General features: G+C 43.0%; 2 protein-coding genes across 16 annotated transcripts in view; one reads left to right on the top strand and one right to left on the bottom strand.

Annotated features, from left to right (window-relative positions):
* Positions 1-11,402, top strand: part of LOC310770510 (uncharacterized protein) — a 56,615-nt gene extending 45,213 nt beyond the window's left edge. For 4 of the 8 annotated variants that reach the window (XR_014552200.1, XR_014552201.1, XR_014552202.1 and 1 more), the window contains 4 exons: positions 2,171-2,313; positions 3,824-3,988; positions 5,588-5,638; positions 6,729-6,846. Coding sequence is in view for 1 of the 8 variants with exons in the window: in XM_083631430.1 (XP_083487556.1) it covers positions 3,893-3,992; positions 5,588-5,638; positions 6,729-6,760; positions 10,439-10,558 (303 nt within the window). In the remaining 7 variants the exon portion in view is untranslated. Of the gene's footprint in view, positions 1-1,279; positions 1,808-2,170; positions 2,314-3,823; positions 3,993-5,587; positions 5,639-6,720; positions 6,847-8,700; positions 9,995-10,438 lie in introns of those variants that run through there. The other 4 variants (XM_083631430.1, XR_014552204.1, XR_014552198.1 and 1 more) reach the window with 4 other exon arrangements.
* The window catches only part of IRF2 (interferon regulatory factor 2), a 37,819-nt gene continuing 20,087 nt past the window's right edge, over positions 6,314-24,045 (bottom strand). For all 8 annotated transcript variants that reach the window (XM_083631322.1, XM_083631318.1, XM_083631320.1 and 5 more), the window contains 8 exons: positions 18,079-18,171; positions 15,677-15,776; positions 14,228-14,404; positions 13,551-13,588; positions 12,385-12,499; positions 11,411-11,575; positions 10,002-10,048; positions 6,314-7,731 (listed from right to left, as the gene is read on the bottom strand). In XM_083631322.1, coding sequence (XP_083487448.1) covers positions 7,408-7,731; positions 10,002-10,048; positions 11,411-11,575; positions 12,385-12,499; positions 13,551-13,588; positions 14,228-14,404; positions 15,677-15,776; positions 18,079-18,165 — 1,053 coding nt within the window. In that variant the 5' untranslated portion in view covers positions 18,166-18,171 and the 3' untranslated portion in view covers positions 6,314-7,407. The remainder of the gene's footprint in view (positions 7,732-10,001; positions 10,049-11,410; positions 11,576-12,384; positions 12,500-13,550; positions 13,589-14,227; positions 14,405-15,676; positions 15,777-18,078; positions 18,172-24,045) is intronic.

Below are 24,045 nucleotides of genomic sequence, written 5' to 3'. Positions count from 1 at the left end.
AGTGCAAGTATTTTGTGTTTTTTTTATATATAAAATTTGGCATATTTCCATAATGCAATGTTTGATGAAGTTGCATCATAGTTGCTGTTTGTTTGCTCAAAGGGCCAGAGTTATAAAAAGGAAAGAGGTAAACACTGGAAGTCTGGGTTTGTTAATTTGTCACTATAAAGAATGCTGCAATCTCTGGCTAGCATTGATAAACCCTTTTCGACTTTACTACTACCCAAGAGCCTCAGTAACTGCTAGCAATGAAGGCAGGAGGAAGATAGTTAACTGATTGCACTAATATACGGAAACTTTATTATTTTGTTATCTCTAAACTGCTGCATAACTGTCACATCATGTGATGCTCATATTGCAGTTCAATGTGTACATATTCTGGTAATGACTTCAAGCCTGGAGCCAATGGCTGGGTTCAGATGTAACATGAAACCATGGTTTGTTTAACCATTTTTGTAACACCCCTTTTTATATGTCTGGTGCCTCTGTGTAGAAAACTTTCTGCAACATCCAGCAGCAAAAGGGCACTTATTGAATCATAGAATCATAGAATCATAGAGTTGGAAGAGACCACAAGGGCCATCGAGTCCAACCCCCTGCCAAGCAGGAAACACCATCAGAGCACTCCTGACATATGGTTGTCAAGCCTCTGCTTAAAGACCTCCAAAGAAGGAGACTCCACCACACTCCTTGGCAGCAAATTCCACTGTTGAACAGCTCTTACTGTCAGGAAGTTCTTCCTAATGTTTAGGTGGAATCTTCTTTCTTGTAGTTTGGATCCATTGCTCCGTGTCCGCTTCTCTGGAGCAGCAGAAAACAACCTTTCTCCCTCCTCTATGTGACATCCTTTAATATATTTGAACATGGCTATCATATCACCCCTTAACCTCCTCTTCTCCAGGCTAAACATGCCCAGCTCCCTTAGCCGTTCCTCATAAGGCATCGTTTCCAGGCCTTTGACCATTTTGGTTGCCCTCCTCTGGACACGTTCCAGTTTGTCAGTGTCCTTCTTTGTCAGTGTGGTGCCCAGTACTCCAGGTGAGGTCTGACCAGAGCAGAATACAGTGGCACTATTACTTCCCTTGATCTAGATGCTATACTCCTATTGATGCAGCCCAGAATTGCATTGGCTTTTTTAGCTGCCGCGTCACACTGTTGGCTCATGTCAAGTTTGTGGTCAAACAAGACTCCTAGATCCTTTTCACACGTACTGCTCTCAAGCAGGTGTCACCCATCTTGTATTTGTCATTTGAAATGACAAGAAGCAAGAACAGGGGTCCCTAACCTTTTTGAACCTGTAGGCACATTTCCTCTATCACTTTAAAGGGGGGTGCTGTTCTTTTTGCCTTTCCCTTGTGTGTGTGTGGCACTCCCTACTTCCATTTAAGTGAATGGAGAATCTGACATGAGTACCCGCAAGAAATTGCTGCAGGGGTACATATAAGTATACGATGTCCATACGTGAAGCAGTTGTCTACCTTTTCTTGTTCTGTAGCTCAAAGGTCATTCAGGTACTAGGAAATAATATGCAGTTTCCATGGCAAGGCAGCCAAGTGAATGGTTACTATGGGAACTTGGAGCAGCAACTAGCCAAGCAGGTTGTTGTGTAAACTGAAAGTGCAAACACATTGTCAAAGTCAGTTATTGAGGAGCTGGAGTTTTGATTATAAAAACATAGCTCTGTTTGAAGGAGTTTTGAAATGTATTTAATTAGTCATTCTTGGGCCGCTGTTTCATTTTAGCAGCTTAGCACTTTTTTAAAAAACCAACACAGCTTTAAGAATGTAGGCTACAAATGGTTTGCACTGTATGTACTGTACTTTCAAAAGGTTTGCCTTGAAATCTGTCAAATCCATATAACAACATGTACGTTTTAAACTAGGGTTGTCACTCTCTTTAACTAGGGTTGTCACACGTCCAAAATTTCCCTGGAATACTGCAGTCGGAAGTAGTGTCTGGGCAGAAATCACAAAAATGTATGGGAAAATCCAGACGCATGGCAACCCATGTCGGCAGTGCTCAACAACTTTGGGCAAAACTAAAAGCAGCTCCACACCTTTGGCCAAAACAACAACAACCACCACTTTTCTGTCTGGATTTTTACTGTTTCAAATATGACAACTCTATTTTAACTAATCCTGCTCTTGTGACTTTCCCTATCACTTCTTAGTTATCTAATCACCGTGCCCTGTGGTTGGACTTTTGGAAAGTTGTTCTACCTGCCGCACTTTATCTCAAGGCCTTTGAGGTCATCTTTCCCACCTTTGGGTCTCCAGCTTCAGTAGCAGTGGTGAGATCTTTGGAACAGAGGAGGTAAGTGGAAAGGAAGCCTGTGATGTGATATCGGGGCTTAACAAAACTAAAAGACCCTACCATGAAGTGTGGCAGTGCTGGCAGAACAATGTTATAAGGCCACTCGTAACCAATGCACTCTGAGGTTTAGCTTTTGGAAAGGCGCAGAGCACAGAGTAGGACCAGTGAAGGATCAGGGCCTGGGTGGAGCTGTGCAGTGGGCTGGAGGTTCCCAACCCCCATCACCTCAGTTTCAGGAAAAGCTTCCGCTGATGAATTTCTGTCTCAACAGAACATGGCTGCTTGAAGGATGCAGTCGGTGTGTGGGGTTTGGCAGTCCCAATTATTTAAAATAAAGGCCTATTTAAGTACAACTCAGAGTACTCTCAGAATTATCATATACCTGAAAATCAATACCGAAGTACTTAAATTAACAGCATAAAAAATGAACGTGCCTAATAGCCACTGGTGCCTCAAAAATATTGGGCTTGAGTGTTGGAATGAAGGTTGCTGCAGAAGTAATGACGCCATTCTCTGCTCCTATCCGACTACTATAAAATTTCACTGGCTCCTAAATTTTTGTATTCTTTTTTAAAAAAAAAAATGATTACATGACTGTTAATAATTATTTGAATTTGCATAGAATCCTATCGGGAAAAGAGCATGGCTCAGAATATATTATTTGCAAATAAGAAGTTTTTGGTTTCAGTACTCGTAATCTCCAGCTTTAAAAACTTGGAGAACAGAGCCATCAAATGTCCATCCATCTGTGGTCATGAGATCCTACAGAAGTGCTGCTGGCAACTAATATTAGCCAGTTGTTGGGGTAGGTAGACTATTGCTTTGATTCAGGGCAAGACTCTTCATTCACATATGCTGGGATTTGCTACAAAGCTAGAACTTCCAGAGCTTATCAGTATTGCTGTCAGAGCAGCAAGGCCATAGTATAGAACCTAGAGCTGCACATAGCCCCCTCCACCCCCTCTGCAAGCCTGGCCGACCCAGGGACCACCCACCTTGCCCTGGGTCCAGCCAACAATTTGGGGTGGGGCTAACGTTTAATTAGGGTTCTGACAACTGCAACTGAGATACGGTCAGGGGGAAGAAACGCTGCATCTCCTCTCCCAACCAAGAGCAAGAGGGTTCAGTCCTGCTAGGTGCTACTTCGCAAGCTTCAAAAAGGCATCCTGCAGGCCACAGGATTGAATCCTGATGAGTGGAGGATTCCATCCTGCTAAGGTTTGCTTCCCCAGCACATTCTCTGGGGAACGTGCTGGCAAAGCAGACTCCTGCCGCCTTTCCACCCACTGCCCTGTCCCTGATGGCTGCAGATCACCCCAGATGGCCTAACCAGGGCTGCCCCAACCCAACTCAGCCCAAGCCCAGATCCCCTCTAATCAGCCCAATTTAGCCTGCAATTTGGCTGAATCTGGTGCACAGCCACAACAGAAACCCTAAGGGGTTTTCTTACTATGTTTCGGAGTTGGCGAATCCCTGATGTATAAAGCAAGACCATATCCTTTTGTTCTAGGAGCACACACACTCCCTGTGAAACCTGGGATTGGTCTGCCGTATAGAACTCTAATAAAAGAATCTCCAAATGCAGTTGTATGCTGAACCAAAAGAGCAATTGCAGCCGTGCCAAAGAAGGAGCTGTATAAACTTTCTGAAAGTACAAGCATTCGGACCTGTTATTGTAAGTAAGTGATTGGAACTGCCGGTAGTTAAAATGCCGCACTGCAATGACGTTACAGCTGAAATATGAACAAAAGAGCATATACTTGGGAAAGTTCATTATCAGTAGCAGCCGTGAGTTGTGAGGCTTGTGTGCACTTTACTTGTGGTTTCCTAGTTGCACTCTGAAACGTCACTGTGTGATAAATTACCAACATTTAAGTTCGTTTCAAAATGACAGGATAAATGTGTGCTACTTGAACACTTTCTCAAGGCCCTTTTTTGTGTGTGCATAAACTAGTACTGAAGCAGTAGAGCCATGGCTGGTGTGTGTGTGTGTGTGTGTGTGTGTGTGTGTGTGTGTATGTATACATGCATGTTTAACAAATAAAAATACATTATAGAAGCAAAATATATAGTTGAACTATGTCAGTATGAGTAGAAAATAAAGAGAATTCTCTGTGGTATAATTACAGTACATACATTTTACCATTTCAATTTAGATTTGTACCCAAGCAGAAAAAGTAAAGATGGAATTCGCCCTAAGGCTCTGAAGCTCAATGAATAGCCTTGGGCTATCAGCCTAATGTACCTTGCTGCTCTGTCCTCATTTGGGTTGGGCAGAAATGTAACAAGCACATAGATTGATGTAGGCATAATTTGGCTGTGTTGCTAAGAAATTATCTGGGCCAAGTGGCTGATCTCACAATCTTTGTTGTTTTGCTTATGCCACAACCAGCATCGCAGCTGCAACAGGTCCAGCGCAAAGATTGAACAAATGATATTGCAAGCAAATAAGCATTCTGATTGATGATAGGTTTTATTTTTGGAGGGTAGGGGGAACATCATGTAGCACAAAAATGCTTTCTGCTTCATGTGTGAAAACTTTGGGTTATGCCGCAGATTAATATATACCTCAAGCAGCTGACATTTTAGGGGATGCTTCGTTTATTATATAAACCATAAATGAATGTGGGTCTAACCTGTCCCTGTGCGGAATGCCTTTAAGTAAGGTGGCTGCTTCGTCATGTGTGAGAACTGCAGCCACATTCATAATTTACCGTATGTATTGGTTTCATGCTTAAAGGTAAAGGTACCCCTCACCATTAGGTCCAGTTGTGACCGACTCTGGGGTTGTGCACTCATCTCACTCTATAGGCCGAGGGAGCCGGCATTTGTCCGCAAACAGCTTCCGGGTCACGTGGCCAGCATGACTAAGCCGCTTCTGGTGAACCACAGCAGCGCATGGAAATGCCGTTTACCTTCCCACCGGAGCGGTACCTATTTATCTACTTGCACTTTGATGTGCTTTCGAACTGCTAGGTTGGCAGGAGCAGGGACTGAGCAACGGGAGCTCGCCCCGTGGCGGGGATTCAAACCGCCGACCTTCTGATCGGCAAGTCCTAGGTTCTGTGGTTTAACCCACAGCGCCACCCGCGTCCCGGTTTCATGGTTAGTGATGATTAATTGTCATAAGCGACCTTGAGAATTGCCTGAGAGTCAGATTCTGTACTTGAGTATAAATACGTTTTACATATATAGGACAAGCCTTGACTCACTGCCTAGAATCTCTTCATTGATATTATCCACAGTTAACACTAACTGGGATTCTCTGTTCCAGGGCTTTTCTTTCGGTGGGAACCTGCCAGAACTCAGTCCCAGCACCTCTCAGGTAGGCACCATTGCTGTTCTAAGAGAATGAAGGAGGCATTCATGGTGAGTTCCATCACCTTTTCTTCTTGAAAAAATAGCACTGCTGTGTTCACCCATGTTTCTAAAGTGGTTAAGAAAGCCAGATTTTAAGAAGTATCCCAGTTATGGGATACCAAAACAGAAAGCCTAAGCAGTAGGATTTCCAGCAGAAATTACTACAGCTTTTATTGCCTCACTGCAAAATTAAGCTACAATGCTGGTTTTTGGAGACAAGAGTTACCCATCTCCTTATAGATGTGCACCTTATAGCTCTTTAGCATTCAATTTGTTCTAACTGTATGTCTCAAGCAAATCTTCTGTCTCAAATTAGTAAAACTGGTCTGTGTGCAGGATTTCTTTGTAAGCATTCTGTGCACTGTAAATAACTTTTGACACCGAATGTACCTGAAGCACTAAGAAATTCCACTTAACCTAATCTAAAAAACAACAGCTATAATCCAGCAAAAGTTATCATTTATTCCTCCTGCTTCTGCTATAGCCTGGAACGTGCCCCAAAGCGCCTCTCAATCAATGGAACACACATCATATATTTTGGCATCTTTTGTTTTCAGAACATGAAAGTAATTGCCCCCTTAACTTTTTTTACACGATCCCTTTGGAAGTGTTTTATCTTATATATATATTAAATCCCACACACCAAAGAAAACGTGTTTATTTAAAAACTTATTTATATATAATATTTATTATCAATCCACAGGATAGTTTGATTGCTACATAAAATTCATTAAAAGCTATTTCACCTTTACAAATTGTAAAAAAGAAAAGAAAAAAGAAAAAAAAAGAAAAAAAGAAAATGTGCCACAAAGATGCAATGGTTGCTGACAACCAAGTCACTGAATTGTAAAATTATAAATTTGCTGTAGAAAAGATAAAAAAAGTAAAACAATTAATATTCACTTTAGAATTTTACTTTGAATAAAATATCCCACTGTATAAAAAAATAAAAAAGCTTACTCTGGTTAGAATTAGAGTATTTCTCTCTCTCTCTTTAAAACCTGGGAATTTGCATAATATATCTGTAATAGATTTTCTTCTATTGTACCACACAGCTTTCAAGCATAGCAGATTAGACAAGTATAAGGTAAGCACTCTTAAAAACAACCTGCGAAATGTACAGGAGGAGGTTTTACTTTCCTATTTGATTCTTTTTCCATACTCCAAGGCGACATTAGCCAGAAGAGCCCTGGGAAAGAGCGAAGTTGAGGGTGGGGAAGAAGGGGCTTTAAGTGTGCCATTAATAAGAGCAAGATAATGAAAGGCCTTTTTTGCAAGTGCTTTTTCTTTTTTTCAATAAGGTGCGAAAGCAGTCTGCAGTATTGCTAGGACAGCACTGCATTATGTACATATTCACAACTGATTCTGGAAAAAAACAAAAATCAAGCAAGTTCACATTTTTCTTTCCATTCCGAGGTTTTCAGTTCCATTGTGGCCTGAACTGCAAGAAATGGAGGAACTTCATTAGGGGGCTCTTGGTCCTCTTGTTTCAGCCTTGGAATCTACCAGGGTGGCTTTCCTGTCCCTGGGCTGTAACCTTGGACCTCTGTCCAGCTTCACGTCTACATTCTGTTGGTTGGAGTCCTGAGTTTAAAATGCTCCAGTGCTGGAGGTGGACACGGTCGTGTTCCGCACTGTCAAGGCTCTTCTCTCTTCGGTTTGCTGAATGTACATTAGATGTGCTCCTCAAAGCCACAACAGAGAATCCGCCAAGAACGTGCCAGTTTATGTGGCTTAGCTGCTCTTGACTCTTGACTGAGTAATATCTGACGTTTTCTTGATGACGCTGGCCCGGTTCTCGTGATCCGGTGGCCTGTTGCTGTTGCTGTAGCTGGTGGAAGCCGAGCACACGATTTGTTGCAGAGGGAGCTCTGGGAAAGGCCACGAGCTGTTGTAAGGCAAGGGACAGGCTTCTTCCTTAATGGTGACCTGGAGGTCAGGCTTGTTGGAAGTCACAAAAGTAGCCATCCCAGGAAGCGGGTAAGGGGAGTTCCTGGTCCCCAAGTTGCTGTAGTATTGTTTGCCGCCAACGTTTTCCTTTTGCCAGTGAAGATGACCCTGCAGAGAAGAGACGAGGGTTTTATTCATCCCACATACAGCATAATCAGGACACCTCTTGCAATTGGAAAAGTCATTTGTTGTAGAGGAGGCAATAGCCACACTTGTAGGATGACTGTTGTCATAGTGTTGAGGGTACAGAAAGGGACTCTTCACCACAGGAGGATCTAGAATGCAAGGCAGTTTCCCCTCTCCCTCAACTGTGCTCCATATTGCAACCTGTTTGTTTTGGGCCTTACTGACTCCCTTCCTTGCACAATTGGCCCTAGGCTCCTTTGCTTGGCCATGCCAAGTGAGGTGCAATAAAAGGTCCTCCAGCTCCCAACTTAGCATGTGGCAGAAGTGCTCCTACACTGCCACATGCACTCTCTTATCATCCTGACTTTCATGCATCTGGGGAAAGTCTGGGTGTGCGTTTGTAGCTTCTTTATGGCAACTGGGAACCCCCAATTGCCCAGGGTTCCTGACTGCCTAGGCACCCCATCTGAACCTGTCACTGACTACACAGCGGTCAGGGAGCTGGTGCACATGCCAATGTCAGGGGTGGAGCAATGGTACACTCCCTCTCCTTGACCATCCAGCTTCTGTGTGGTGAAGGAGGAAAGTCTACAGAGTTTCACTGACGCAGTACACACTGTAAGCATACATAAACATACACACTTAAGACTTAACCTGCCCAGTTGCAGGGTTGACAACAATAATCAGTTACAGAAGCTATAGTGAAGAATGTTTTTTCTCTCATACAAGAAGTGACTGTGAGGCTGGACAGAAATACTTTTGGTATTTGCAGGTACCACATGTGTAAGAAAGCTTTCCATCATGGCTAGGAGAACTTCCTGCCATTGTGTTCAACCACATGTGAGCTCAGGAAATCCAAAAGTGGCAGCTTGCAACCAAGATACGACAAACAAGCAAGCTGCAACTAGCTTTCATAGTCGGAAAATGTTATGCACAGTTGCTTGTTTGTAGCAGTACCCAACTGAAAGACTTCACTGCTCATTTTGAAGGAGAAAAAAGTGTCCTATTACAGATTGCTGCAGCAGTGCATTAACTTGCAAACACCATGACTCCTGAAGTGTGAAGGTAATCAAAAATGCAGTTTTCAATGATAATTAGCTACGCCTGGTGCAGATACACACCAGCCCCAATGGCTGTTCTGGGTCAAAAAAAGCACCCCTGAACACTACGTAAGGAAGCTTTGGCCTCTTCCAGCCTCTGCTGACATAGCACAGCAGTTGTGCAGCACAACTGTGTTGTGCGCGTGCTAGAGAGGAGGCCCCTATCCAGCAATGCTGGCACCCGGAGATTAATGCAAGGGCTCACTCTTGCATTGATACCAGGGCACCTTGAACTTCTACCACAACTTGGCCGAATTTGCAAGCCCAGCTGAGCTAGAATGCTTGAAAAATGCTGCCTTTGGAGTAATTCTAAGGTTTCTGCAGCAACAGGGTTGCTACTGAGAACCGCTTGTGTGCAGCTGGCACTCCAGAGAAGTTGTGCTAACTTTGAGATTCCACTTCCCTCATGGAGAAGGAGCAGCTGCAAAGCAAAGTCCCCCAGGGACTTTGCGTGTAGAAATACCGTCTGCTGTGCTAGGGCCGAAATATGAAAATGCCTCGTCATGGCTGTATTTTTAGTACTGCTTCGGCAGTTCAGCATCGTAAGCTGAAGCAAAGTGGTTATAGCCATTGGCTGAAACAGAGCGTTTATTTATTTACCACGTGGGTGAGCAACATGGCATGGTTGCCTCTGCTAGCAGCATACATCCCTGGGGGCTTTTGAGTAGAAAGCGAATGGCTCTTAAGTTAAAATCCTTAAATTTTACACCCCAAAACCATCTCAGTTATTTCAGTGGCCCTGCTCTGAAGAAGGTTCTGGGATAGCAGTCTGTGGAACTCCCCCCCCCTTAAGAGGCCTAGTTGGCTCCCACCATTTCAGTCTTTAGGTGAATGCTGAATACTTTTATTTTTATTTTTGGCCAGGCATTTGGATTATTTTAATGGTTGGGTTTCTCTCTGCTATGCTAATGCCACACCAGTGTTTTAATCTTATGGATATGGCTTTAATTTTATTGTATATTTTTATTCTGTTGTGGGCTGCCTCCAGGGCCTTTGTAGATGGAAGGAGGGGCAGAAATTCCTAAACCAGCAAACGAACACCTCTACCTTGCTACCATTCAATTCACAGAAGAAATGGACTGAAGCATATTAGGGAAGGGGGCGGGAAAAGGAATAAAAGACTTATGAAATATATTCTATTCCTTTGCTTACCTGTGCACTTTCTTCGTCACTCGGTATGCTGTCTGTTGTCTCACTTTCTGTGGATAAAAATATGCATACTGAAAACATGTGACATATTGATTGTCAATAAACCATGTAACAGGATGTTTCCTCTTATTCAATCATGGATTCCATGCCAGCATTATGAGGTTTCTCCAGAACCAGCGACTCCATGTGGGGAAGGGCTGTGAGCATCAGATACCCCAACGTCCAATCCCTTGTATCTCCAGTTAGGGCAGAGAGAGGACCCCCCCCCCGATACCCTGGAAACTTGCAGCCAATTAGATTGGCAAATACTGAGGTTGATGGTCTCAGTGTGAGGCAGCTATACCACTGAAATGCCACAACAGTGCCAGGCAAAAAAAGTCACGTTAAGATTATACTAGAATCAGAAGTTGGTAAAGAAGATGCAAAACTTTCTATTTGAGGGTCAAAAGGGGGACACTGCTAGAACTAAGCCTGCTGCATGGTCAAGAGCCCCTTCTCAACCACCTCTGGAGCTACAGACATACACGTACATCAGAGTCTTTGCACATTCCTCTGGCTGACCTCCAAGCAGCGCTATCGGCACCCACACCCAAGAAGCAACGAAACTTCTTTCACTTGATAATGTTTATCTAGAACATGCAGCCTCAAGGCCTTTTGAAAACACACACAAACTGGTAGTGTATTAAGTTTCCTGCTCCATTGTGTCCCCCAGAACCAAGCCTTTGCCTGTGGTATAGCTTATACACCCCACAATTTTCTCTGTCACATAACAGGATTTCATGTACAAGAACATGTATCAGCCTCTAATTCCTAGATGCAGCAGCACAGAGACAATTCAGGCAAACAATGTTCTCTTGAACCCTGTGTAAGAAAGCCTCTTGCCCTTCGGTTCCCATTTCTCACATCTCAAGTTATTTTATTTATACATGCATACATACTGAAATGTATACTCCACTTTTCTAAGTGAAAGCCAAAATGGAGCTTTTCTTAAGAAGCCACATTTGCAATCATCTTGGTTGTGACACTATGCACACTTGTGTATTATTATTTTTATTATTATTATTATTATATACTTGTTTATACCCTGCCTTTCCCCATGAGAGGGACTCATGGCGGCTTACAGATAAAAACAAGAACCGCTAAAAAGATAATTTTTGCACACAGAGTGCGGTTTACTGAACAGATTTGTAAAGGGTAATTTTAATAGGTATTTCGTTTCTGTGTATTACAGCAGGTTTAGGTCTTTTGTTTCTCAGAAGAAATAATACCTGTGTTTAGCAGAACCCAGGCATTAAAAGAATCTGACAACTATTCTAAAATAGAATAGAAAAGCACCTACCTACCAAAAGTTAAAACATGGCACTGACTGAAACCAAGACCCCAAGTTCTTTTGCGAGTGCAATGTTTCTTACCTGCACAGGAGGAGACTGGGGAGATCTGTAGTGGATACAACTGACTCACACTGCTGGGTTGGTCATCACATTCTGTTGTCACTTCCACTACTTGGCAAACATCAGGTGGATTGGGAACTATCATATGATCCTCAGAACCACACTCAAAATGCGAATCTCCTACAACTTTGCATAATAACAAGAGAGAATCGTGATGATTACCCGTGCCTGCATTAATAAAGAGCATATGTCAAGCAAAAAGCACTGTTATGGACCATAACTTAACAATGGCTGGAGATCTAGCCCTAAGATTGGTACAATATGTAGAGGCTTAAACTTAAGTCCCATCTCAACCAACATCTGAAACCAGGGTTTGAAGACATGGCTAAGAGGGGACTTGGTTAGGAATCAGATGGAAGGTTTGACTATGAGGAAGAGAGGGAGCAAATTCCTGATTTGCAAACCTTGGTTTGCTGGGGCCAGCATCATGTATATACCAGAACATTCAAATAAGTGCATCAGTTTTAATTAGCCCGGGGGGGGGGGGCGGGGAATCTTCCCTTGATATGAAATATACTATAATTAAAATGACCTTTCATTCATGATGAAAAGTATTTCCTGTTTCTTAGTTTAACATGGAAAATGACTGTCTAGCTACAAAAATTCTTCTATTTCATCTCCTTCCCTGTCACCTTGTTAGGGTGTTACGATGCTGGATTCCTACTTTAGCTGAAAAGTGCTGTCAAAGTTCCTGCAGTGTTTTTTCACTGGTGAGAAGGATTACTACTGAGACCCACTCTAGATTTCATGTCCACATTTGTTCTTAAGAGTTCTCAACTAAAGCAAAATATTATTAGGCCACATCAAAATACGAACTCCTGTTGCTGTAATTCCGCCGTGTTACCAACCATATAGTGAAATTGAACTTTAAAAGGCTACAGTTAGTGCAGTAAGAGTTTACCAGATACGAAAAGGAATGTGCTGGGGCGACTTACCTACAATGTTTATTGTGCTGTCGACTTCAGCTTTTATTGCTGGAGATAAGCAGTAATCAGAAAACCCCTGGCATGTTCCATTACTCAGTTCATACGACGATTCCTCTGGTTCTTGCTGAAAAAATAAAATAAAAAAATGGAAGTGTGTTAAGATTGTTGAGTATACAGAAGAGCTATCTCCTGACTATCCTTCGTTAACCTTTCCCTACCCTTTGTCCCTGACACACCCTTCTCAGCCATGATGGTAGGCCTAAACGAAAGCCGAATGGCCGTTTAAGCTTCCCAAGATCAGACTGAAACAGCAACCTTTCCAAGCCCTTTTCATACATAAAAGCAAAGTGTGAAATTCACAAGGTGCCTTCCAAGAAATGTTAATGGCATGGTTTGTAATGAAAAATTCAACATTACAGAGTTGCAAGGGTGAGGAGCTGCCTGAAACATTTATTCCTATTAAATATTCATTGTAGCTTTCCAAGTGCATTTTAGTGCTATGAGCAGAGAATGCATGATAATCGTGAGAGCCAGTCACTAAGTAAACACGTCCTCTTAGTTCCTTGGAAAAGCACCTGAACTTTGCATCCACAAAATGTGCTTCAGCAGCACGTGTTCTCTGTTTGGAAAATCCATGCTCCCAGAGAGCAAGAGACAGAAAGCAGGCAAGGAAATGGCTTCTACAAGACCTGCTTCTGCTGGTACAAATGTATAAGGATTGGAGGCCCACTTCAGACAGAAATATTTGCGTTTTGTTTTGTTTCAGTGTAAGATTTGGACAGCTCTTCTGTTCCGTATTTGGATGGAGAAGGGTAAGAATAAAATTAAATGCCCATCAACTGAGGGGAATCTCTCATTCCTAGTAGGTGATATAAAGGCTTTGTTTCAGCATGATTACATGGGAATACAAAAAAGTGCAGTAATGGTAGTCTGCACAAAATTTTTCAGCTTTCCTTTCTTTTTAAAGCAATTGTCTATCCCTTAAGCCTGTGTGTGAACATAGGCTTGAAAAAGTAGGGGCATTGCTTGCTGGAATCTCAGTTAACCCCATAAACCCACATGGACCAACCAGTAAAGCCCAATTTCTTCACAGGTTGGCAGACACTGTGTCATGAATCTCCATTCATCTTCCAATCATCAACCGTAATTTGTCTATGAAATGATGAGATATTTACCTTAATTTGTTTCATTTTGTCTTCCTTGGGTTTCTTTCCTGTAGAAATGTAAGGATTCATTTATTGTTTTACAATCATTTCCTGGTAAGACGACAATTCTGCCTAGCCCCAACATACTCCAACTTGGGGAGTCACTGGACTTGATCATAATTATAATTTACGTGGTACTTGAAATGGCCTAGACTACCTATTCGAACCGTAATGAAATTAAGGAAACTTGGACAGCAGTACTGCCTGCAGCTTACCCTGCAAAACCGTCAACTGGGGTGAGGAGCAAGATGCCCCACTAAATTTGGAATTCAAGGAAAAACTAGTTGCTCCTAAAACCATGGAGCTACTGCTTTTTTTGTCTTCTCATCCCTGTGAGTATCTTGCCTGACCTGACACATGACAGGCAGATATACACAGTCTTGTGCCAACCAGGTAATCTTGCCCAGTGTGTATTTATTTTGTATATATATTTCTCTTGTATTAAGAAGCGTTTTTATTTGTTAACGTTTTGCTCTTTTTGTGAGGCACAGAAGTGAAGACGTTGTACAATTTATTATTATTAGCGAGGATGTTAAAGACCAAGTGTGCCTGCTATAAAGGAGACAATCTGACTAATGTAGGAAGCAGCCCACTATCAGCATGGCTCTCTCGATCTCCAGAATATCCGCAATGTTCCTCTCATTTACCTTTCTTTGAAGGCCTCTCAGATAACGGCAGCATCCGGTATACCCGGAAGGCATTATTTCCTTTCTTTATGCTTTTGTCCTTGACTTCTTCAATATCGGGTAAGGAGTTCATAGCACATCGAAAGTTTGCCTTCCATGTCTTTGGGTCTGGTTTATCAACTCCTGGCTGGAACTTCCCTAACAAAGAAAGAAAAACGGGATTCGTGGTATGACACACCTTATGCTAATAAATACAGTGGTACCTCAGGTTAAGTACTTAATTCATTCCGGAGGTCCGTTCTTAACCTGAAACTGTTCTTAACCTGAAGCACCACTTTAGCTAATGGGGCCTCCTGCTGCTGCCGCACCGCCAGAGCACAATTTCTGTTCTCATCCTGAAGCAAAGTTCTTAACCTGAAGCACTATTTCTGGGTTAGTGGAGTCTGTAATCTGAAGCGTATGTAACCTGAAGCGTATGTAACCCGAGGTACCACTGTAATAATAATGTTGATGATTATAATAATATTAATATTATTAATAATATTAATAATATTAATAATAATGTTATTTATACCCCGCCCTCCCTGGCCAAGACCGGGCTCAGGGCGGCTAACATCAGGTATAAAAACAATTGATTAAAATACAACTTAAAAACAGGATTAAAATACAACTTAAAATGCAGCCTCATTTCAGTGGAAGCCCAGATCAAAAACTGTTTGGGGGGGGGAGAAAACATCAAATCTTCACCAAGGCCAACTATCCAGACTGGTCCTACGTGGGCCAGAAAAAAGCCAGGGAAGTCCCCAAATAGGGGTCCCATCACAGAAGGAAAAGGAAAGAGGGGGAGGGGATCAGGCTGATTCCAAGCCAAAGGCCAGGAGGAACAACTCTGTCTTGCAGGCCCTGCGGGAACTGATTTCTTTCCGCATGAGACAGAGCGTTCCACCAGGCCGGAGCCAGTGTTGAAAAGGCCCTGGCCCTGGTTGAGGCTAATCTGACTTCCTTAGGGCCCAGGACCTCTAGAGTGTTGCTTTTTATGAATTAGGGACCCTTCATATTCAGGCATCCTTACAATCAGACGGAGAAGTTCTGGACACCCTGTAAGACACACACAGCAGCTGCTTGCTCAAGTATACTCCAAACCTCTCCGCATTTGGCCCATCAAATCAGCAATGAGCTGCCAGGCACAGAGGCCTCTGATAGATATTATGACCCTGCCACATATACAGGAATGGAGGGGGCAGCTCTGAAGAGGCAAAGGGATGCATGTGTGGATCTGTTTCCCCCAGATGATTAAATAGCTGCAGCTATATCCTTGTAGCTGCAAGAGCCCCACCTGCTCACTGCACTACAGCTGGGACACTGGGTAAAGGTGAAAATGTGGAAAAGCAAAACAGAACACTACAACGCTGAAAGAAGAGATAGAACCTCCACAATAAACCTGCCCCAATAAACCTGAGCTCCTCTTACCTGTGTGAATAGCCCAGTTCCTAAATAAAGGAGCATCTTTTTCAACATCCCACCCATGGCGTGCTGCGTGCATCCAGGGAATCTGAAAAATCATTTTTTCCTGGAACAGAAAAACAAGTAGGAAACAACCACAATTAACAACTTGCAGATACAGAAGTCTTAAACTTTCTTACTTTATAAAACAGGTAGCATTTGTACAACCTGAACCTATTTTTCACTGCTTTCTCACTTTCTGGCTCAATAATGTTCTGCATGGAATGAAAGTCAAAGCTGTTGATTTTACTGAGATTAAGCAAAATTACTAAATGCTGCAAAATATTCAGGTGCCGCCTTTTGACTTAAAGCTGTGAACTAATTGAGGTACTACTGGATGTGCATTACTGTGATTTCAGGCAAACATTTCTAATTTCACTGGCCTCTTATCCTAAGCCTTTTGATTACTTGAATTACTTAACAGTGTGGACCCCTGGGAACAGAAAATGACTAAAACTGGCTCAGAGTTCATAGAATAAGGCAGGCTATAACACTTCCCAGAAAACCATGAATATGGAAACCAAAATAGTATGGGTTGCTTCACATGTCATATGGCAGGCATGTCCAACTTCCATTAGGCTGCGTTCTAGTATCCAATATCAAAAACTAACAGTGATCTACCACACTCTCCCCTTGTCATTCTTCAACTTAAATGTATTATATTTGGCTGAGGAAACCCAGCCAGATGGGCGGGGTATAAATAATAAATCATGATGATGATGATAAAAATAATAACAAATTATTACCCTCACACCAGCCCCCTCCCCTCCCAGGGCTCTTGGTGCACGTGGGAAGTCAACATGCCCCAAAATGTCCAATTCCCCCTTTACCAGAGGAAGAGCTCTGTGGGGAGCAGGGCCAGCAGCTTACTTTCGAGTAAATGCAGCTAGGCTGGAGCTGAAAAGGTGAGGAAAGTTCAGCATCCCACTAGGAGAGAGAGGGCGTTTTCTTTCCACAGGAACCAGGGGGAGGGGGGAGAGGGGGGAGGGATACCATTTCTCTCTCACACGGCCCTTCCTGTGGCTCCCTCTGCAGCACTGCAGTCTGTGCGGAGCCCGCACACCTTGTCTTTGCCTTCCTGCCTGGGGCTGCAGCTTGCAGGGGGTAGAGGCAGGCCTCACACCTTTCCAGGCCGGCCAGCTGAATTGGCGGGGTGCTTGAGGCAGCTTGAGGCAGCTGCGAGGCGGAGGTGATGCCAGCGCCAGCCAGAGCGCTTGCAGCGGTGAGCAAACCTGGCTAAGCGGAACCTCAGTCGCTCCAGCTGCAGCTGAGCGCATGCTGAGGGCACCCGGTGGCCATGGGAGAGGGTGGCGGGTCGTGATCAACAAAAATCCATCGCGCAATCGACACATTGGAGATGTCTGTCATATGGCATTGAGCCCTGTCCTAACATGCTCACTCCTTTTCACTTGCATATGCCACATAATTATTTACTTCCCAGTTTACAGCTAACCAGGGTGGATAAAAATCAATATTTTTTTAAAATAATAATAATAAAAAGTTTCTTTTATTTAAATTGGATTGTTTTGATTTAAATCGGATTTTTAAAATAAAATGCTTTTGGAGGAAAAATCTTTCTAAAGATAATTTTCTATCTAAGTTACATTATAGTCCAAAGGCTATTTATCAGGAAATAAGAATTTAAGTTTTTCATGCGTGCTAAAACTCAGTCTAAATTTTGTTTATACACATCAGTTAACAAACATGGATACATATGCTATAATGTTATTGTTTTAGTTAAATAAATTGTTTAAATTGTTACTTATGATTATTTTTCTCCTTCCAATAAAGTACAGCAAAAACGTTGTCCAAATATAAAGAGTTAACATTAAACCTCACAATAATTTCATAATTATCTGTCTATGTATTTCTAATAGTATAACCAAGTCAGTAATTTTTGATAACTGTAAAAACTACTCTGAAAATTTATGCAAGAATGGGTCTTTCTGTAAAAATAATAATGATTTAAATCAAGTCTTGCTGACTAGTGATTTAAATCGATTCAATTTAAATCAAATCCACCCTGCAGCAAACCACAGTTTTGGGTTACACTCATTCCAATTTTGGTTACACTCAACTTAGAGTTTGATGAATGCTAATGCTGGACTAATTCCTCTACCATCAAATCACTCTGTGGCATTATGAATGTACCATGTATCAACTGTCTACTTTATTGATCAGGTTGGTTCTCCCTTTGCTTAGATTCATGCAGGCTATAAAAATGTTTTATTTCACCTGGCTTTTGATGGGTTTTTAATTCCATTCCTTAGTTTTGTTTAAACAATGGTTTGGTTTTAACTGGTGCTTTCCTTGTTTTTGTATCACCTCATGGGCCCATAATAATGTTTAAAAACACAGGCATGCCTTACCTCGTTTAGCCATTTCAAACCCGGTATTTTGTTTGAATTTATTTGTTCCTCCAGCCACGGCCGCATTCGCATTCTTTCCACTGGCATTGTTACCTTTGCAAGAAGAGAAAGCGCAGCTCAATTATTTGACAAGCCAGGTGTGTTTCCTTTACATCAGTAGCAGGGAAACTCTGGCGCATGGACCTTATTAGGTCTCGTGGGTTGGGCTGCCATGTTGCTTTCAGAAAGACACGCACACCCTCCTTTCCTATGTCATATATGACATCAAGTCTAGAAAAGTTCAAGCTGCACTTTGAACGTCAAGATGCAGTTAAAGGGAAGAATTAGGAGCACACTTAAGAGTGAACTCCCAATTTCTTCCTTTGCAGTTGAGTCACATTATAATAATAATTAGTAGTATTATTATCCAACAGAATTAATGATAATAATAATGATAATGATAATAATAAAGCAATAGAACACCAGGCATTAAAAACTTCCCTAAACAGGGCTGCCTTCAAAGCTCAGGATCCAGCCCCCTCACCAGATCTTGATTCCCACCACTACTTTACATTATACACAGAAGTGAAATTATCTATAATGCTAATGTAAAAATATATATATCTATAAACTTTATGGTAATATTCAACATGAAACTTGGGAACAAAGGCTCTGCCTACAGCGCAGGCCCATGCAATGCATGGCTTCCGACTTTGCTGACCTCAAGAGAACCAATCTCTGGGACTGCCTTGGAAGGCTTTAATCACAGTTTACTTCTTTGGAGGGCATTCTTGATAAGACCTTCCCGACAATTTATCTTACAAGCAATTGTTCTACGCTATATCGTATTTTATAACAGTTCATTGGAGATGATTTTCACTCCAACACCATGTACCTACGCTGAAGTTTAAAAATGAAGTACAGTGGTACCTCAGGTTACAGATGCTTCAGGTTACAGACTACGCTAACCCAGAAATAGTACCTCGGGTTAAGAACTTTGCTTCAGGATGGGAACAGAAATCGCGCAGCGGCGGCCCCATTAGCTAAAGTGGTACCTCGGGTTAAGAACAGTTTCAGGTTAAGAATGGACCTCCAGAACGAATTGAGGTACCTCTTGAGTCTCACAAGTTTTACTGAAAGACTTAAGCATCTGCTAAACTTTTCCCAACAGAAGTAATCCTGTAATCCTCTGCATGTCTACTCAAAACAAAGCCCGTCATGTTCAATGGCCACATGTATAGGATCGGGGCATTACATTACCTGGGCACAATGAGTCTTCTGAGTAAACATGCCTTGGATTGTGCTGTGAGTCGCTTTAAATTCAGGGGGATTTCTGAGCAAGCATGTAATCCTATGCACTCTTAATTTGAGAACTCGGCATGAGTCAATGGGACTCACTTCTCAGTAAACATGGAGTATCAGGTTGTTGTGCACTTTACACTTTGGATGAAATACACTCATCTATTTTTATTTGCTTTATACTTTATGGAAGGCTGCAATCATAGATTCAATATCATATTCTGTAACAGTGACTGATGAGCAAGTAATACCATAGAATAAATGATGAACCTGCAATGTAATATGTCAGTAAAATGAAGCCAATGTAATTTTAGACATCATATATTTCATGAATTAGGAATGTGTTCTGCCTCTAAATGGGTAGTAAGTCATACTGTAAGAAAGCAGGATGGTATGCTGTACTGGAGAGATCATGGCTAAATATAGAAGTGAATTCAGGCCTGATCAACAAATACAGGTGGGATTCAGTAGGTAGGATTGCAAGAGCCAGAAAAGCCTTTCGAGAAGAAATCAAATGTGCTTTCTTTGCTTACTCAAAGATGGAACTTAAGCAATTATTAAAACATTTCCCTATATATAGATATAACTGTTCTCTAAGACCAAATCCTGATGGCTTCTGGAGGGGCTTGATTTCCACAAGAAATTAGTACCACAGCTGCTACAAAAAAATCCATCAAACATCATTTGAAATTGTGGGGAGGAAAATAGCAAAGAGGGGAAAGATCACTGTGCAGGTACAGGACACTAAGAAATTAACTGCTTCATTTGCCTAAGAGAAGAAAGATATTTCTCTTTGACAGAATACTCAATCTTTTTTCAGTAGACATTTATTTTGATTATAGAGTATGCAAATCATACATCAGGAATTAAAACCCAAGCAATATAGTTGTTGCATCAGCAATGGAAAGCAGAGGTACACTGGTACCTCGGGTGAAGAACTTACTGTATTTTTTGCTCTATAAGACGCACTAGACCACAAGACGCACCTAGTTTTTGGAGGAGGAAAACAAGAAAAAAATATTCTGAATCTCAGAACCAGAACAGCAAGAGGGATTGCTGTGCAGTGAAAGCAGCAATCCCTCTTGCTGTTCTGGCTTCTGGGATAGCTGCGCAGCCTGCAATCGCTCCATAAGACGCACACACATTTCCCCTTACTTTTTAGGAGGGAAAAAGTGAGTCTTATAGAGCAAAAAATACCGTAATTCGTTCTGGAAGTCCGTTCTTAACCTGAGGTACCACTTTAGCTAATGGGGCCTCCCACTGCTGCTGCACCACCGGAGTACAATTTCTGTTCTCATCCTGAAGCAAAGTTCTTAACTCAAGGTACTATTCTGTAACCTGAAGCGTCTGTAACCCAAGGTACCACTGTACTCAGAAAGTGGGATCTACTGGTAGAGATCTGCATGAAGTAGATCAGCAAGCGTTTCTGAGTCTTGATTATGGCGACAACAAAGAAAGTCCTCACTCCCAAATTATACTGCTGAAAATGAAAGATACCTAGGATTGAGGGAGGAGAGTTAACCAGGAGTGGTTTTGTGAGGACAAACAGTGAGCTCAGTTGAAGTTTGGCTAATTAAAACTAATTCCTGGGCTGCAGCATTCTTTAATTACACGTGTATGTCTTTTGCACCTGGCTCTGGTTGGTAGATCTCAGGGTGCTAGTAAAAAACAAACAAACAGCAGAACCTACAAGTCTGAAGCATGTCCTCTCTTGACGTAAATGACTATGTAATTGCCTAGGCCTTCGCAGTTTCCTTCACCAGCAGCCTCCAACAAACTCTTTGCATTGCAGTCAAAGGCAACAAGAAGCCAGAGCTTCACCTGCACTTACTTCCAGCCTCCAAACTTCACCACAAGCCATCTGGTTTCTAGCATTTACTACCAACCCCTTCCTCTAGTACTCTGGCATTTTCTCCCATTTGTGCTGCCATGAAGAAGGCAAGGTGGTGCGGAGAGATAATTTTCTGTCTCCATAAATCAAACGAAGACACAGATCAGAATGGTCATTCAGAATCTCACTCACAACATTATTTATATGAATGGGTTAACTACCAACCGCCTATCAACCTATAAATGCAAGGTGGCAAGCCTTGCAGCAGGTCCTTCCTGCTCATGCCTGACCAGTTTAGGGTTACATGCAACCTCAGCAACTGTAGCTTGTGTACAAACACAAAAGAAGAAGAAAGAGCAGGACTCCAAAAGCATGCTATGATGTGTGTGGAAAGGTGCCCTACACTGGGAAGAAACAGGATTGCCCCTTTTAACTGGCAACAGGGATGGTCACCACAACATGTTAGCCTCCTATACCGTAGCAAGATTTGTTAGTATTATTGAGCCAATCAAGAACCCCCTGACTACAGTCTTTGAGCAGCATACTTCATACTAGGCTGGGCACTATCTGGTTTTCAACATCGTGATATATCATCAGCTAAACATCACAGTATACCAATATATCATGATGTCTGAAATAAGGATGGAACTATGTAGAGGCACTGGCTGGCTTCACAGTTTTTCCTGCATCATAATCGGCACCTGCTCTTTTGATTTGCTGTCCTCTGCATGAAGCAGGGGAGAGCCGAGCTGGCAGAGTTAACAGGGGCTGCAGGAAACGAGAGATGCACTGACTGGCTTCACTGTTTCCCCCACATTGTGATTTTGGCATAGTGCACGCACGCACGATGATTTGCACTACACTGCCAGGTCAAAAATTATGAAACCAATCTCTTGATGTGGACTTCAGACAGATTTTGGACGATATATCGATATATTGCCCAGCCCTAAGTCATACAGAGGAACTGCTCGGTGGCAAGAAGCCATACTGGAATTTAGAGGCTCTACAATTTGAGACGGAGCCTTTATACTCAAGCATCCACTGCTTTTCCGAGCACCTTTAGGACCGTATACCTGTAACTTGGGAAACAGCCCGCATACATGCAAATATATTAGCAAGAGGATTAAGTGAGTTGTGTAAAGAAAGAAGGAGATGCAATCTTTATCCTCTACAGCCAGGAGCCATTCAGTTTCTTCCTGTTGAACAAAGGAAGCAACGTGGAATTATATACAAAAGCCTTTTGGCACCTTCATGGCAGAATTCTTGTCACAAAATAAACAACGTGCTGACGTAAGTGAACAAAACAGACTAGCCTTCTATGAGTAGGTGCTTTCAAGTAAGCCAGGGATCATCAACATTTTTAGGACTCTGGGCACATCTGGATTTTTGAACAAGCGTTGTGGGTGCTCAACCCCCTCCTCCCCTGGATCAGCCCCACACAACAGAAAGACACACAGAGAGAGAAAGTGTGTGCAAGCAAATGTTGCTTTCCCAAGTGATCCGAGTTTGTTTGTTTTTTAAAGTCAGATTCTTTAGAATTAATCTGAGCTTTGAAAAACACATAGGGCAAAAAGAGGAAGCGGGAAAGACCATCCGTCTTCTAAACCCCTCCTTCAGCTCTATATACTTTTCAAGGGAGAAAATGGCAACCATCCTTATGACCAAGGGACCAGTGGGTGGGTGGGTTCAGAGGCCACCAAGGAAAGACCTCAAGGGTGCCAAGTATAAACCCATGTGCTGCACTGGCATGGCTGCCACCGTTGCACCCCCCAAAAGGAGAGAAAGCCCTTATGTTAGACACTGTACCCTCCTCCAAACTCCAGGATCCTGCAGCCGCCGGATCTGTCTCCCTTCGCAGGAGCCTATCAGCTGTGGCACAACACTGCGGCCACCACCTTCTCTATGCTTTGGCAAGATTCCTTCCATTATCATGGCACACACCTGACGATGTGCGAGGATCTCTGCACATTCACCCCCAGAACAGATGGTGTGGTGGGCAGAAGATATAGTTAGGTTCAGGGAGGGAGGTCGAGCTCAAAAGGTCTGTGTTGGGCATATAGGTATCCTCTCAAACCCTGGCCAAACAAACAAAACAAAGGCAAAGGTGAGAATTTCAAACAACTAGCTCTGATTTAGCCACCTTGAAAGCAATTGCAAGTTAGTGGGTGCGGCGTAAATGCAACTGAGGTGCTATCAGGCTACAGCTCAGTCCTACACAGTTGTTTTTTTAAACAAAAGGATCCATGTATCCAGCTGGCCGAGAGCAGCACACACTGCCTGGTACACCTCTTCAAGGAGCATGGAGACGGAGACAAGGACAAGCTGGTGCCTCACCTGCAGCTGCCGCCCCATGCGGGTGTTTCCGCCCCTTTGCTCCCCGGAGGTGAAGGTTGCCACCTGGGCTACTTCACTGCCAGCCTCATCGCCCTCCACCATCACGTCGGCCGCCAATGGGAGTGTAGCGGTGGTGGCCCCGCCAAGCCCTAGCCTGGGCCAGCTGTCCTCCTCCAGGAATGCCACAGGAGCACCAGGGCGGCGGCGGCTCTGCCAATCAAACACCGCATCTGGTTTACCTTAGCGTGGCGCGGTCTCTGCCAATCAAACACCACACCTGTTTTACATCAGCGCGGCGCAGCGTTTGATTGGCAGAGCCTCTGCCGCTCGGCCTCTTCCTCCCATCACCATTGCCAGGAGTCTCAGCTTTGCAGTGGGTTCTTAAATGGCTGGGCGGGCTGGATTTAGAACCCTGGTGGGCCTGATCCGGCCTGGGGCCTGTAGTTTGCTGACCCCTGGATTAGATTCTTTTTGCCCACATGGATCTCCCAACTGTTTCCCCTACAGGTCCCAAAGCATTCAGA

This window comes from Podarcis filfolensis, assembly GCF_964270895.1.
Source record: "Podarcis filfolensis genome assembly, chromosome: 9".
Taxonomy (NCBI): domain Eukaryota; kingdom Metazoa; phylum Chordata; class Lepidosauria; order Squamata; family Lacertidae; genus Podarcis; species Podarcis filfolensis.
The sequence above is the reverse complement of the archived record's forward strand: the minus strand, read 5'-3'. Positions and strand labels throughout refer to the sequence as shown.